The sequence below is a fragment of the Morone saxatilis genome, unplaced genomic scaffold, assembly GCF_004916995.1.
Source record: "Morone saxatilis isolate NCDOM2014 unplaced genomic scaffold, NCSU_SB_2.0 Contig16, whole genome shotgun sequence".
Taxonomy (NCBI): Eukaryota; Metazoa; Chordata; class Actinopteri; family Moronidae; genus Morone; species Morone saxatilis.
The window spans coordinates 8,711,779-8,726,848 of NW_023339718.1; the positions used below are offsets into that span (position 1 = coordinate 8,711,779).

The window sequence follows — 15,070 nt, forward strand, 5'->3', positions numbered from 1 at the left end:
GCTGCCTCAGTGCATTTGTTTTCGACTTAAACACAGTGTGGAGGTGAGGATTCAGTCTCGCTCGGCTTACCTTTTCCTCTGGGATCAATTATCTGACCCATTGTTATAGCAAGGCTGCACTTCCCTCTTACCTGTAATTGCAGTTGAACCTGTCCAGTGTGTGGGCTGCTCCCCTCTCCAGCTGAGGGGTGGGGGGAGGCAGAGAGACAATTCCGAAGGAAGGAAATGATGAAGTGTCTCCCACCCTTTAAGTCAGTCACCTTATAAAAGAAACCTGCGACCCTGGGAAAGCGCAGTAAACACTGGGGTTCAGATGCAGGTTTGCAGTGGGGATAGCCATTATACGGTCAAGAAGTCATGACTCACATAATGTAGCAGGTCTGCATTTAAAAATATAATTTGATTTGATTTGAGTTGTATTATGCAACAATTAAAATGTAGGATAATTGGGTTTCATACATTCCTTTTTTTGGAAAACAAATATTAGGCAATGATAGAGAGAGAGAAAGTGAGAGGTGAGAAGAGAAGAATCAATACTAGGATCATATCACCTCAATTTGTCTCTTTGTCTGGATTAAAAAATAGACAAAAGAAACCACTTACTCAGCATGGCTTATTTCGAGGAGTACAGTGTTCTCTATGAGTGGACTCTGTGTGTGTGTGTGTGTGTGTGTGTGTGTGTCTGTGTCTGTGTCTGTGTACGTGTGTGTGTTGATCTAAAGGCAGCAGCAGAAGTCTTCAGTCTGTCCGAGGCAGTGCAGAGACAGAGATAAACGCCTCTCCTGGTTGGCTGTCAGCACCTGGTCACTAATGATGCTGCAGCGCTGAGCTCAGCTAATTGACCAGACAGAGATGGATCAGGACCTTGCACTCTGCTGTGTCTGCTCACTGCTCACTGCCACTTCTGTGTGTGTGTGTGTGTTTTGATGCTTGCATTCACATCTGATGCCGGGCCCTGTGCTGTATCTCCCCACAAGAACTTCAAACTCGAGGAAACAGACTTTATAGGCAGTTAAGCACAACTTTTGCTCCAACCCGGTCGTCATATATTTACCCGCCCTCTGCTGCAGACCATATGAGAGGACGACAAAGGTCTCACTCGTACAGTCATAAGGCTTCTTAAGGCCTGCCTGTCTGCAAGCTGCTCAATCTTTCTGCAGGAGCAGAGAACAAATAAACCACAGAGGGTGATGAGCTTTGAGGATCAGGCAGTCAGTGCAGCTGAGTGTGAGATGTGTGTTTAAGGGCTCTGGTTGGCAGCACTAACTGGGCTCTTAGCATGAGGGCTCTGGTCTATTTTCACTGAGAGAGTATCAATGAAGGAATGACCTTGGCCTGTTAATGATACAGCCAGTGTACGTGTGCATTTGTGTGTTTGTCTCACGTGCACTTTCTCACACACACACACACAGACAAACCCCTACACAAGAGCATATGAACACACACCTCAGTTTGTAGAGCGAGAGGTGCAGCTGCAGTCCTTGTCGTTGTGTCCTTAGCTCTCACTCTGGTGGTACCAGCAGAGCTCCAAATGTGTTTTTAGGGCCAGTAAAAATAGCTTTGCAATACAGCTGCCATAATAATAATATAATGATATAACAGTAACAGCAGATTATTAATGCTGAAATCCAAATAAACAATTTTTACAATCAGTTCAGATTGAGGGCTCCCCCCTTCACACTTGGCATGAATGTGTCTGTGGTGTTGGCGCACAAACAGTCTGTTACCAAGGCGAGCTACCATTCACACTCCTTCTGTCCGAATTGTGGTGTCTCACTTTTGAGTTTCATCCAGTACACAAAAAGCCACCAAATGTATGTTGTTTTCCCTGTCAGTATTTGGAGTTTCCCAATTAAAAAACTGAATGTGAGCAAAGAAATGAAATATAATCATAAATGATAACTCTATATGCATTTCAGACACATTTAACACACAACGAATATTTCATTTAAATAAACTTATATCCATTGTATTATAGTTGAACTACACTGACAAGTCAATATTTTCTTTTAATTTGACAGGCTAGTGTTCAGTTCACTCACCTTCAGTGTTTTTCATTTATTCAAGCAGTGAGTGATATGAAACAGAGGAGAGGAACAAGTTCTGTCGGGGCTTCATCTGAGGCCCACAGGGCTACATGTGTGGCTTGGCAGACCTATTGCTCAGATTTCAACAAACAACTTTATTGGTTCGTCTAACCTTAGCCCCTGGCTAAAGGCTTGGAAAGACTGCATGCTGTAAGAGCTCAGCTCGACTTTTGGATACCTGCAGAACTCCTCAATAAAGACAAATTCAGTCTGAAATAGTATCTGCAAAATCTGATTTGCTTTTCAGAAGCTTCTCGCCGTCTTTTCCTGCTGCTACAAAATACCTTTGTACATAATATTCTGTGCATATCATCATGCGCTTGAGCATAAACAATCCCACAGAACATCCTTCTTAACTGCCTGAATACACGCACTCATTACGAAATGGGAAAAGATAACCTTCTCACTATGACCTTCACGCATATCTTCCTCTTTTTTGTTTGTAAACAAATTACTGAGCTCTGTACATCTTTGTGTGTGTGTTTGTGTGTGAGAGAGAGAGAGATAGAAAAGTGGAGCGAGAGACAGAGAGAGAGCTGATGACAGGACGGCCTCTGGCCCGCTGAACTCTCTGCGGGGGGGATTCCTCTAATGAAGAGCTCTGACTCAGTCACTGATTATGGCCCAGTGCAACATGGGGGCAAAAGGTCAAATACATTCACACATTTCTTTGACCTCCCCCACTGGGGCAATTAGCCCACTGAGAACAAAGTGTGGATACAATGAGCTGGGTCCATCAGGGGGCATTCATTAACTGTGATGATGTTATGGTTGGCCAAAAGAGCGATGGATCACACTCGAGGCATCCTATACATCCTCTTTCCTCGGGCCTTCATGCACACACACCGCAGGCCTTGTAGTTAACAGACACTGTCACAGGAGATGCAGAAGAAAAGAAGGGTCTTGCAGGATTTTAAATTTGTTGTTGCAAGACAGAGAGAAAGTGTGTAAGAGGTGTGTGTGTGGGGGGGGGGACAGTTGTCCTTGTGCCAAAGCCAGCTTAATGCTTCATACAATAGCTCGAGTGTGGGTGAGGGGATCTTGGCGCTTGAATGTTCTTTACTCTAGAGGGAGAAGAGGTGCCGTTAGGGGCGAGAGCTAGATTTCCTATCCAGAGCCTCTTTTGTAATTGAATGCAGCCATCTACATGAGCCGAGCTCCAGAGAAAACGTCCCCGGCATGTGCGTGTACACACAAACACACACACACACACACACACACACCTCTCTTTGTCTCCACAGTCTTCCCCATGTGGACTGAAGTGCTGTACAGACGAGTGAAGAGCAGATCAAAGTGTGTGTTCTCGTCTGCTCAAGGTTTATACCGTTATCAAAATGTGGAAGAGTTTTCTGCAATCTAGAGCGCATGCCATAACATTTCAGTCTCAGGTCTTACATGGTTTAAATCCATCTACACTTGTAATCCTCTGAGAAATACCCAGAACCCAAAACAGTGAAATCATGAGCCCAGAGGTTGAGGAGGGGGAATTATTCGAGTGGTCTCAATTTACCTTAAACCATGTGTTCTGTGTACTTTTCATACTCCTCCTTTGCCCTCTCTCTCTCTCTCCCCTCTTTGGGTAATCACTAAACCCGTTATGCTTTCCTGTCTTAAGTTCCCAAACGTTTATTTTTCTTCATGACAATAAGCTCTCCATTTTCCTTTCCTGGGTCTGCAGTGGATAGAGACAGATCATGACATGTGAGGTTACAATAAGTGAGGCTGTTTAGGAAGAAAACTGTTCTCCTGCTGCAGGTGCTATTTCATGGCTTCTTTCAGGATAGCACTTGACGTTGACTGTGGCTGCCCGCCACTGAACGGCAAAGACGTGCTTCCCGGTGGCTAATGAGGTGCTGAACCCGGCCCCTTGTTTGTATCAGGAGCACCTGGGCCGACCAGAGCCAGACCAGGCCAGACAAAGGAGTCAGTCTAGCATTTCCACAACGGTCTGCCCATTCAAAACATCCAGAACCCAGGGACACAAACTCCCACACTTCATAAAATGAAGGCAAGACAGAATGCGAGCCGAGACTACCCATTCTCTCTGCACAAGGAAACTATTGTTTGTCTTAACACGCCCTCTCTCCCAGGCTTTGCGATTTTATACTCCATAAAGAAACAAGGCAAAAGGAAAGCAACTTGGCAAAGACACAGCGTGCGCACTGTTTGTCTCTTGGAAATGTAACAGAGACAAAAGCTGTAACTCTCTCTGGAGATTTCCATTTCTGTCCTCTCTACACCCCATCAACTTTTTGTTAGCTGTCTCTGGCTGAGGGTAAGAAGCTCACCTGGAGGATAGCAACCCACAGAAACAGCGCAGAGGCGATCTCTGGTGTCTGCCACAGTGAAACACCTTCACACAATCCACAGCACAGTCTGTGTAACCTCCATATTATTGGACTGATGACATTACATTTAACTCAAAAGGACATATTCACACCTGCAGCCAATTAATGAATATTTGAAAGTTTGATCAGTTGAGAATCGGAAACAAACGTTCTTTCTTTTCCCTTTTTCTTTAATTGTTTTTCTATTGTTGTCTGTCCAGATCCTCTGAATGCCTTCCACAGGTCATTGGGACCTGTTGCCCAAAAAAGCATCATGACAATATGAGCATGTAAACAGTTGATACAACCCTACTGCCAGACAGAAAAGTAATATTGAACAATTCCTCATTTTGTATACAATGTCTGCACTTGGCATCTACAGTATAGTTAAGATTAAGAGAGAAATTGTGGTTACGGTATAAAAAGTCAGTTGCATGTCTGTTACAGAGATGCTTCCTAACCTGGGGTCGCCAAAGCCTTATGTGGGGGAAGCAAGGCCATCTTGATTTTAAGGGGTTTAACTATATAACAGTATTTGGTTCACTTTTGTTAAGAAATGTAAATATAGAGTAAAGTAAAATGTCTGATAGAGCAATGGCCAAGTGTCAGGGACAAGAAAACACTGAATTTGTCAAAAAAGAAGCCTAGTAAGTGTGTATGACTGTTAAAAACACATAATACAGATGGAGAATTGTATAAAAATAAATAATCTGCTCCAAATTCATCCAAACCTTTTACTCAAACTTCTACTAAGCTAGGGTCGTCAGTTTACTAAATGGTAGAAAAGGGGTCCTTTAAGGAAAAAGGTTGGGAACCACTGTGTTACGCAACTCAAACGGCCCGATGCACTGCACACTCATTCACCATGGCAACTTTTCCCACTCTTGTTTACGGATCTTATCGCAAAGACTAGGGGAACCCCTGGTGTCCTGGCAGATTTCCCAACCTGCTCTCTCCATCTGGCCACCAATCATTCCCCCAGTGTGACTGGCTCCATGTTTCCCTCCCTCATCACCTCAAGTGTGATTAGCGTTTTGGCACAAAATGGCTGCCGTGGCACGCTGATTGATGCTACACATTGGTGGTGGTTGAAGCAAGTTTCCCCTCTTTACTCAAGATAAAGCACTATGTAATATATGTTTATGATTATTATTACTAACAATTAATCCTCTCAGCGCTAATGTCAGCAGCATATTGCAACAAACGTTTTAACTGATTCTTCAAACAATTGAATAGATCTTTGTTAGAAGAAGAAGAATATTCCTGTATTGCATATAAGTAGAAACTTCCAAATCTAAAAATTGTATTACATTATCTATAAGTCACTATGTTTCCGTCCGTCTCTTTATCTTCTGTTACAGAGGCAGGAAGCCAGTTTGCAGCTCAAGAGGCACTCAGGAAACCATCCACGCTACGACGCCCGCCTGCACGCACAGGAGAGCCAATCTCCAGTAAGAACTGTGAACATGTTAATACTTTACTGTGTGACACAATGGCAAAGTTATAGCACACGTTTAAGTGTCTGATTCCTAAAGGTAAAGAAAGCAATTTGCTGTTTTTCAGATTGTCTCAATTGTAGTCGAATCACGTCTTTGAGTGACAGGCTGAGCTCACTGGAGGCGAAGGTATGGAATGTACTCATTCAGCCACAGTATCCAAAACACTGAGAAATATGTTGTGATTGTTTAATTGGCCACACTTGTTTTATGTTTTCCTGTACAAGGTCCAATTACTCAATGCCCCGGCCTCCGTATCACATCGCCACCTTCAGGGTAAAGGAGGAACTGCACCGGAGGCCTCATTACTGATGGGGGCTGTGCCCGCTCAGGGAGCTCCTGGTGAGCAGGGACCCGCAGGTAGGTATATCACACTGTCATGCATGAATAAGTTTTAAGTTAAAAAATACTGCATGTTTCCATGAAGTGGAGTCATGGGTTCTGAGTTGTGATAATTGAGTCAGAAATCACTCCTTGCAGCTTTCCTCCACGAGCTGCAACTCTTTTTCTGCCCTCTACCTGCTCAGCTCATATCCTATTTCCTCCACTGCACATACACTCATTTCCTTTAGCAAAAGTAAGAGCCCAGTTGTCTGTGCTGCTCACTTTCAGCGTTCTGTGGCAGTGTGGAAAGCAAACACTTCAGAGCATGAAAGTCCTCTCTACTGGAGTCGAGCCCAGCACTGGCTGCAGCCAAAAGTTCACTAAGCCTGTTGCACTGTCAGAAAAGGTTTAGTGTATCAGTTATATTAGAAAGTGTTTCAGCTGGCAGTTTTATGTCTATAAAACGCATTGTGGGATTGTTAGAAGGGTAAATAGGGTCCACAAAATATAGTAGGAAATATTCAGACACAGCCAATGTGTTGCAGGGGTTTGTGGCACTCATTGCTGTCTGATGTCTTTTACCACCGTGTGGCGCCAAAATCAGACATGTTCAAATCTTACACATAGTGGTTCGATAGACGCCGTTATTTGTATCATGACTGAACATAGCAGAACAGTTCTTATAAAATTATAGTGGGCAAATTGCTTTGAAAATGTACTGAACACATTCAATCTACTCCCAGGATAAACCTGTTTGTGCACTTTGTGAGCTTCCTTGTAGTGCTACCCTCAGGTCAAAGTATTACTAAATTTGCTGCCCTTATGATCCCAAGGAAATAAACCCATTTGATTTGTATCACTCCATTGCCTTTCCTCTAGCACAGCTATATGTTATTTCTATGAATAGTGGGTCCTTCATAATTAACAAAGAAAGCCTTCCTAAAATCACTATAGCCAGACTTCTGTGTTGAACCCATCACTATGGCCTAATTAACAGCAGCATTGGCCTGCTACAATTGACATTTGAAATCATTCAACCCGCCATCATTTTCAAAATCCATTGGCTAAGTCAAAAATAATGAATTGGTCCTCCAATCTCTTGCTTTTCTTTCATTAATGAAAATGTATTTTGGAAGTGAAATTTAAATCAGCCCTAACGATAAAATAAACACAGTAATGAGAAGTGGTTTTGTTCTTTTACTTTGACAGAATTTCCAGGTGCTTTGAGCCCAGATTTTTTTCACATCTCAATTAAGCCACCTCTCTGTTTTCATTACAGGTCCTCAGGGTGAAAAGGGGAGAGATGGGCTTCCTGGCAGAGACGGTAAATTGTAACCATAGTTGCCTTTCAGTTGATTTAAAACATTTAAGATGTAAACCAGTTAAGACCTCGTGATTACTCACGACTGTTTTCTCCTCTTAGGGAAGCCAGGTTCTCGAGGGCTGCCAGGTCCCACTGGGCCTCGGGGGGATATCGGTACAAGGGGCCCATCTGGATCCCCTGGATCGAAGGGATCCCAGGGACCTGCAGGTAAGAGAGGATTGAAAGTAGAAATACAGACAGCTTAGCTGTCAGCAGTTAGCAGACAGTTGTGAGCTGAGAGAAACAAATAAACCTTGTCTTAGTAGGTGTTCACAGTTTGTCAATAAGCATGTTGTAAAGATTTGTGTGTGTCACTGAGAGAAATTCAGGGTAGTTGTGTACTTGCCTGTCCACTTGACGTATTGTCTGTAGAACAAGACATTTGAATGGCTCAGTATTGACCAAAGACCAGTGGAAAAAAACTGTGGAAAAAACAGAGAGATCTCCAACAAAAGCCTGACCCGGGATGTCCTGCTCCAAAGTGTTTGTCTTTCTCTTAAACCACTCGGTCAACCACCAGATCCTCCAGTGGTAAACGTCAGAGTGTTCCAGCGGCCCATGAGTGGTAACTTACTGGAATTTGGGCATTTTGTTGGTTGGCTTTCAAAATGTTTCTATGTTTCTAAAAGTGCTGTTTCAGTGGGCAGCAAAAGTATTTGTTTTCAGACTACATATAACATGTGTTGCTGCTCATGGTCACCGAACCAGAACAAACACTGAATCATAAATCTGCTCTGTGTATTCAGAGCTCACTGGTTATGTACAAATAATAAATGACCTGTTGGGGAAAAAAAGTAACTCCACAGGCATCTGTGACTTGAATGATAATAGAGTAAATGGCGGTGTAAGTGTGTCACAACATCTGCTCTCGCTATAGGCTGTTATTCCTTAACTCTGGATCATGAAGGGAGTGCCTCTCCTTTCAGGCGAACATGTGAATCCCCGCTCTGTGCCTGCTGCTGGGTAAAGATGAGATTTAGAGCAAAAGTTAAACTACAAACCCACTTTCCGAGAAGCTCCATGTGATTTCAATCTGAAATGAACATGAGCTATATATACACAAATCCCAGGACCTTATGATTTCCATATGCCTGTGGTGTTATTGTTTTTTCTATCTCCATTACTTCACAAGTACCCAAAACCAGTGCTGGGTCTTGCATCCGAAGCTATGTTTTCCTTATTGTGCTGATTTTTTTTTTTTTTCATTTAAAAGAGAAAGATAAACACAGGACTGGAATGTGTTCAATGTCATGGCAAAAAAGGAGACAGAGATTAGGTGAAAGCTTGTGATGTTAGGAGAAGGGATATTGTACATTATGACGAGTTCTAATAGGTTTCAGGAGAGTTGTATTGCAAACTTTGACTTATATTTTGACACAGTGTCCCCCAGCTGCTCCAGGGAACCATTATTCTGCAGGAAAAATGAAAATTGTTTTCCCCAATATGTCACATAGACTTTGAAGAGCCACTTTGAACCACTGTGCCGCAGATTGTAACTTACAGTCTCCCCGGTGCAGCCAAAACACAGTCGGTCGTGCTGCAATTTTTACCAAGGCTAAGTGAAAATGGCCCACAGAGGTGTCAAATAAAGAGCTGTAATAACATTACTTTGCAAAGCAGTAATTAGTGGACTGTCATTGTCAGTTGCCTCAGTACATAAACAGAGAGGTGGTGAGCCTGGGTCTGTTTCAGGGCAAGAGGTAGTGTTCAGGGGGCAACATTACCTCAGGAGAGTCCAAACAGTGAGGTCAGATGTAGTTGTGGTAGTGTTCTCTTTTTCCACCTTCATAAAAAATGTCTTGGGGAGGGAGGAGGGACACTTTCACTGACTGGCCCATGTGGACCTGCTACAGGCTATTACTGATACACATGTACAAAGCTAGCGGTGAGTATGCAGGGAACATTTAATTTACTATGAACCAGTGCCAGTGATACTTTGCGGAGTTTAATGGTGTTTATTTGAGCTTTCCCATGCCCTGGACCATTAAACACCCTCCTCCTGTTAATTACAGAAAAAGTTCATACACTTCACCTCCTCTGTCCAGCTGCTGATTTTATACCACATGTGCACAGACACAGATATAAGGGCACACACACACACACACACACACACAACACACACACACACACACACACACACACACTCCTGCCAGACACTATTATGTTGTATCATTCAGCACTTTATCTAATCTCTTTCCTCTCTGGTCTTTGTCATAGTTTAACCTCCTATCACCACTTCACCCATAGTCATTTATCATTATCCTCTCCAGAAGAAACTTTAAGATCATATTTTGCTATGACATACATACCACATGTCTGTCACCACAGTGATGTTTCTGTCCTCCCTCCTCTCAGGCCCCCGTGGTCCACCAGGACTCCCAGGAGAGAGGGGCCTACCAGGCCCGCCTGGCCCACCAGGGCCTCCAGCGCCGGCCAGTGCCCACATCCCAGAGCCAGACCACAGTAAGACCCTGGACTTTATCCAGTCACTATGAGTTCCATACCAAATAGTTAAAAGTACTCTTTGTATTTGTTATAAATACAAGTCTTAAAGGTCCAGTGTGTNNNNGTGTGTAACGTGTAGGAGGATCTATTTACAGAAATGGAATATAATATCCGTAGGTACATTTCACTGGTTTATAATCACCTGAATATAAGAATTGTTATGTTTTTGTTACCTTAGAATGAACAAGTTTTATCTACCACTAAATCCTACACACTGGTCATTTAAACATTGTTTGATTTTTAAAAAGGAGAATCAATGCAACATTTTTTTTTTTTTACACATTCTTCTTCCTTGTCAAAACCTGGCACCCATGATGCAACTCGACCTTCAGTCAGAGATGGGGGTGTGTTATGCTACTAGCAGCAATTGTAGATGAGGCACGGGCTGCAGAGGTCTTGGTACACTCACTCCTTTCGAATTCCACACCAACAGATTATTATTTTTTTTTTCATTTTCAAACCTTCAGTCTGATGCTGACTCAAGTGATGTCACTTGAGGCAATTTATCAGACCGTGCAGCTCATTCTGGAGCCACAAAAGGCTCTATACAACTTTATTCATATGTACAGTAGTATTCCCGAAGATCTGTATACAGACTTTCATATCTAAACTCAGCGCACTTTAATCCTTGTATTTAATTGTTGTACGCAAAATCAGTTTTCCATGAACATCATTGCATGTACATAAATTCAATCAAAGCCTTTGTTCTCAGGCAGGGTTGTTTTACAGGCTTTTGGTTTGACTCAAGCAGCCTTGCAGACATGTCCTCTCCTGCAGCGTGAGAGCTCTCACAGGTTCTAGGACAAATGATAAACAAAAGAAACAATGAGAATGAAAAACAGACAGGATGGTGGTAATCCTTTAACTGCTACTTGCTCCTTATTGTCTGCCGGCCAAGTAGAACAGAATCAAAGAGTATTAAATGGAGGCAGAGACAGTCTGAGGTTGACACAGACTTCACATGCTGGGATGAGAACCTGTCCATCACTGATGTCACTCAACAACTTCCAGATGTAGGCCGCCGCTCAGACAGCTGAGGGGGAGTGCGAGAGACAGATGGGGGCCTGCACCGGCTCTTTCAAGGTCAACACATCAGCAGATTTTATGTGCGGATTCAGTGGTAAAACAAAGAATGCAGCACACAGATTTGTAAAGCACTGGGTTCCTGTGTGGAGAAAGCTGTGGGTACGTTGAGGTTGGCATGATGATTTCCGAAACTGTGAGCCATTTATTTCACATCAAAGTAACAGTAGGGGATGTAAGGGGAGGGGCGGACGGGGGGTTTTGGGGGGCTCTGTGCCGAGCTTCCTTTGGAAAACACTGGCTTATTTGGCTTTTACATCTGCATCAGGGGGTTGGAATTCCCTTCTGCAGAACAGGAGAGGGTTCCTAAACCAGCAGCCAGAACGTGGAGTAGTGAAGAGGAGTGTGTTCTCAGTAGGAAATGAAGAGAGTGTGCAGAAGTAGACACAGAGAGAGCAGTCCTGTGTTTTGGATGTCACCTCTGTTAGCGGTGTGTAACATTCTGGCAGTTAGAGGATGTTTCCGGCTGCTCCTCCTTCTCCTCCTGATTTCCACAAGTCTCATGCTGTGATTGGATCCGTGTTTCCTGTCAGTATAAAATGACCCAATAACCGCAGCCTTCCTGTACCGCTTGCACGTCACTACACTGTTCCTCATGTCCGTCTGTAAACTAATTTAGTTGTAGATGTCCAGATGTTCCCACTGTGTATGGTTACACAGTGGGAAGTTTGATGCAATATTACATAACTTTATTGTAATTAATGTGATACATTTATCTACCACTGACATTTTAGTGTATTTTACTACCCTGTTGAAGTCATTAGGTAAAGTTTGAGTATTGGTTGGAAAACACTGCCCTCTGGAGGTTACGTTGGTGAAATGAAGAGGGCTTTCAGTGCCTGATTTGAGCTTCTCAGGCAACATCATCAGCAACCAAAACAAAAGTAAAATAAAACACGCTGAGAAGCTTAGAACAGTATTCTTCACTAGTTCATATAATACATGCATACATTTACATTTCGTCAGTCTTCTCAAGGAGTACTTTCTCTCAGGCTACATACAAATCATGCCTCATTCACTAAAACTAAGCTAACCCTTAACATCTATAAATGTAACCACAATAGAACCATTCGATTGGTGGAGCTTGTTGGAAGTACTACATGCCCACAGTACAAACCTGCATTTACAAAGAGAATAACATTCATGTTATGGCAGTGCACTTCAGATTTGATTGGAAATAATTTTTGAAGCCCATAACTAGAACCAGGTTTGAGTCCCAATTAACCCCTTAAGGGCAAAATAAAATCAACAAGATAATTGATGAAGTAATACATACAATGCACTAATACATATGATCTCATACAGTAATAAAAACATGTTTGGATAATGAGACGATTTTCAGTAAGGGAGATATATTTTAGTAGCTTCCATTAAACAAACACAATTTGTTTCAACTTCAGATCGTAGAAAAGACCCCTTCTTCACCAACACTTTCCATGATTCAAGAGGGCTGCCTGTACCAGGACCTGAGGGTCCCCCTGGGCCTATCGGTGAGTGTTTATCTCTATCCATACTGTGTTTACCTCTGTGAGTGACTGTGATTGTGGTGTGTTTTTGTAACTGTATCCCTACACTAAAGATTTACATGCAAAAGTACAGCAGATGTACGCTATTTGATACTGGATATATCTACTGTACTGATATATTTTCCAACACACACCATTGTATTATTATTGTAAATAATATCAATTTCATTCAGCTGTCCCAATCAGAAGTTATTTGGTCTCTAATTAAAAAAGGATGTTGGTTCAGTTTTAGTGCAGAAATGCTTATTCTAAACCAGGTGACCAAACAAAACATTCCCATTTCCACACTGAAAGCTACTCTGAAGATATATAAAGTCATAAACACCTACAGGTGTTGTACATATGTAAGGTTGTAAAACCAGCACCACCTACTATAATGGTACTTGGTGCTAATATTAATCTTTCTATCTATCATGCAGGTCCCCCAGGTCCCAAAGGCCCAGTAGGACCTCCTGGCCCATCAGGACAGAATGTAAGCTCGCTCACAGCATAGTGCTGCACTGCAGTCACTTACTGAGTTTATCACGGTCAGATTTGTTCAGATGATTGTCATTTTGAATTTCCTTTCTAACTCAATACAGGGGAAACCTGGAGTCCCTGGAACGCAGGGGCCTGTTGGGCCGAAAGGAGAACGTGGGGAGAGAGTAAGTACACTCAGAGCTTGATGATATTCAGTAGTTTTTTCTTAATTTACACCCAAACTCTCTGTGACATGCCTTTGGTTTTTTCAGGGTCCTTTAGGTTACCCAGGAGAGAGGGGCTTCAGAGGCGAGCCGGTAAGCCACCTCCACCCTGCAGCCTTAAGCATTGTGGAGTAAACGAGTGTATGGGGGGAAACATCAACACATGTCATAGCTGGTTATATTACTGTAAGCTACACTAACCAGCAGCACTACAAACCACACTGACCCGCGACAACACAGTCTGCTCTTTCTGTTGAACTAAACTGCTGCAAAGCTTTCATTCATGTTTTGAAGTTGGACTTAATTTTTTCTGTTAATCTTTCTTTACAGGGAACACCAGGTTCAAAGGGAGAGCCAGGAGAGAAGGGCTTGCCGGTAAGAAAGTAGTTGGTGGTAGTTCATAGTTCACAGTGACACAGGGACTGGACAGGAGGGGTTTTCTTTTAGTTTGAAGATTAAAAAAACATTTAAGATTCCTTTGTTGAGCATTAAATATTTTCTCTGTGTCTGTCTAACCCTTATTTTTCTTTTACCTCTTTCTCATTTTACAAGAGCAATCTAAATGTAAGATATTTTTATTTATGTCATCACATGTTCACTTTGAGATGCAATGCAATCTATTCAGTAACCTAGTTAAAGTCTAACCATGACCCACATCTCAGGCTATGGTTATGATCTTTTTACAATCACCATGTTTATTGCTGTGATTGGCCACAAAGTGGTGTTCAGCTGCATTTCTTTTTCTCTCAAGTCCATACTTTCCTCCCTGTTGATGGTCATAAAGTGTCTGTTTTACATTGTTGTCTCTGTTTGAGTGTATGTGATTTTAGCTGTTGATCTGTCTGATTTTGTGTGTGAAACCTTTTGGTGTTAATGTGTTTTTGTTTTTGTTGGTCCTTGGGGTGTGCTCTGGACTGCTGTCCCCTTGTCACGACACTGTCCTCTTGACCCTAAAGCTGTCTGACTCCCTCTGCAAGCTACTGTCCCCATGGCTACCTCTCACAGTCACCTTTTCAGCATCTGACTTTGGCATATACATGTAAATGTAAATGTACAGCATACAATACTGACTGAGTGATCAAATGTAGAATATACTAAAAGTATTCTGGAAGCAAATTTATAATCATTTAATTTGAATTGTCAAATCAATTTGTTTGATCGGCCATATTTCAAAATGTTTAAATGAACCACAAAGAAAATGTATATGCCAAATCACTCCATATATGTCAGTGGTGGGTCCTGTTGGGTTTAGAGGTGTTGTGCTCTGATGTGAGTGGAGTGGATACAGCTATCCTCTTTCATCCCACAATGCAACCTTGCATGATTTCATCTTTATGTCCTGCACCACATGAACTTTTATTTTCTGGATGTGAAAGTCGGCTTCAAAATGTATCTAATGAATGAAATAACACAGTGCTGTTAAAACAGAAATAAGGCAAAGTGGCTCTAAATTCCATAAATTGTCCTTAATTCACAACTTTGTGCAGTTAAGCAGAGATGTTCATCGTGTTCACTTTCTTAGTTTACTGGTTAGTATGCTAGCATTTGCTAATTAACACATTTTACCTGACGATGATGCCAGATGAAAGTCGGGGCATTACAAAATTACAACCTGATTTTGTGTGCTGGATTAATGGCAATCCATCCAATAGTTGTTAAAATATTTCATTAAAACC

General features: G+C 42.4%; 1 protein-coding gene across 2 annotated transcripts in view; it reads left to right on the forward strand.

Annotated features, from left to right (window-relative positions):
* emid1 (EMI domain containing 1) overlaps positions 1–15,070 on the forward strand; it is a 53,349-nt gene that overhangs the window by 34,281 nt on the left and 3,998 nt on the right. For both annotated transcript variants that reach the window (XM_035659057.1, XM_035659058.1), the window contains exons 4-14: positions 5,776–5,865; positions 5,978–6,039; positions 6,138–6,270; positions 7,514–7,558; positions 7,658–7,765; positions 9,953–10,060; positions 12,586–12,675; positions 13,131–13,183; positions 13,293–13,355; positions 13,443–13,487; positions 13,725–13,769. In XM_035659057.1, the coding sequence (XP_035514950.1) occupies positions 5,776–5,865; positions 5,978–6,039; positions 6,138–6,270; positions 7,514–7,558; positions 7,658–7,765; positions 9,953–10,060; positions 12,586–12,675; positions 13,131–13,183; positions 13,293–13,355; positions 13,443–13,487; positions 13,725–13,769 (842 nt within the window). The remainder of the gene's footprint in view (positions 1–5,775; positions 5,866–5,977; positions 6,040–6,137; positions 6,271–7,513; positions 7,559–7,657; positions 7,766–9,952; positions 10,061–12,585; positions 12,676–13,130; positions 13,184–13,292; positions 13,356–13,442; positions 13,488–13,724; positions 13,770–15,070) is intronic.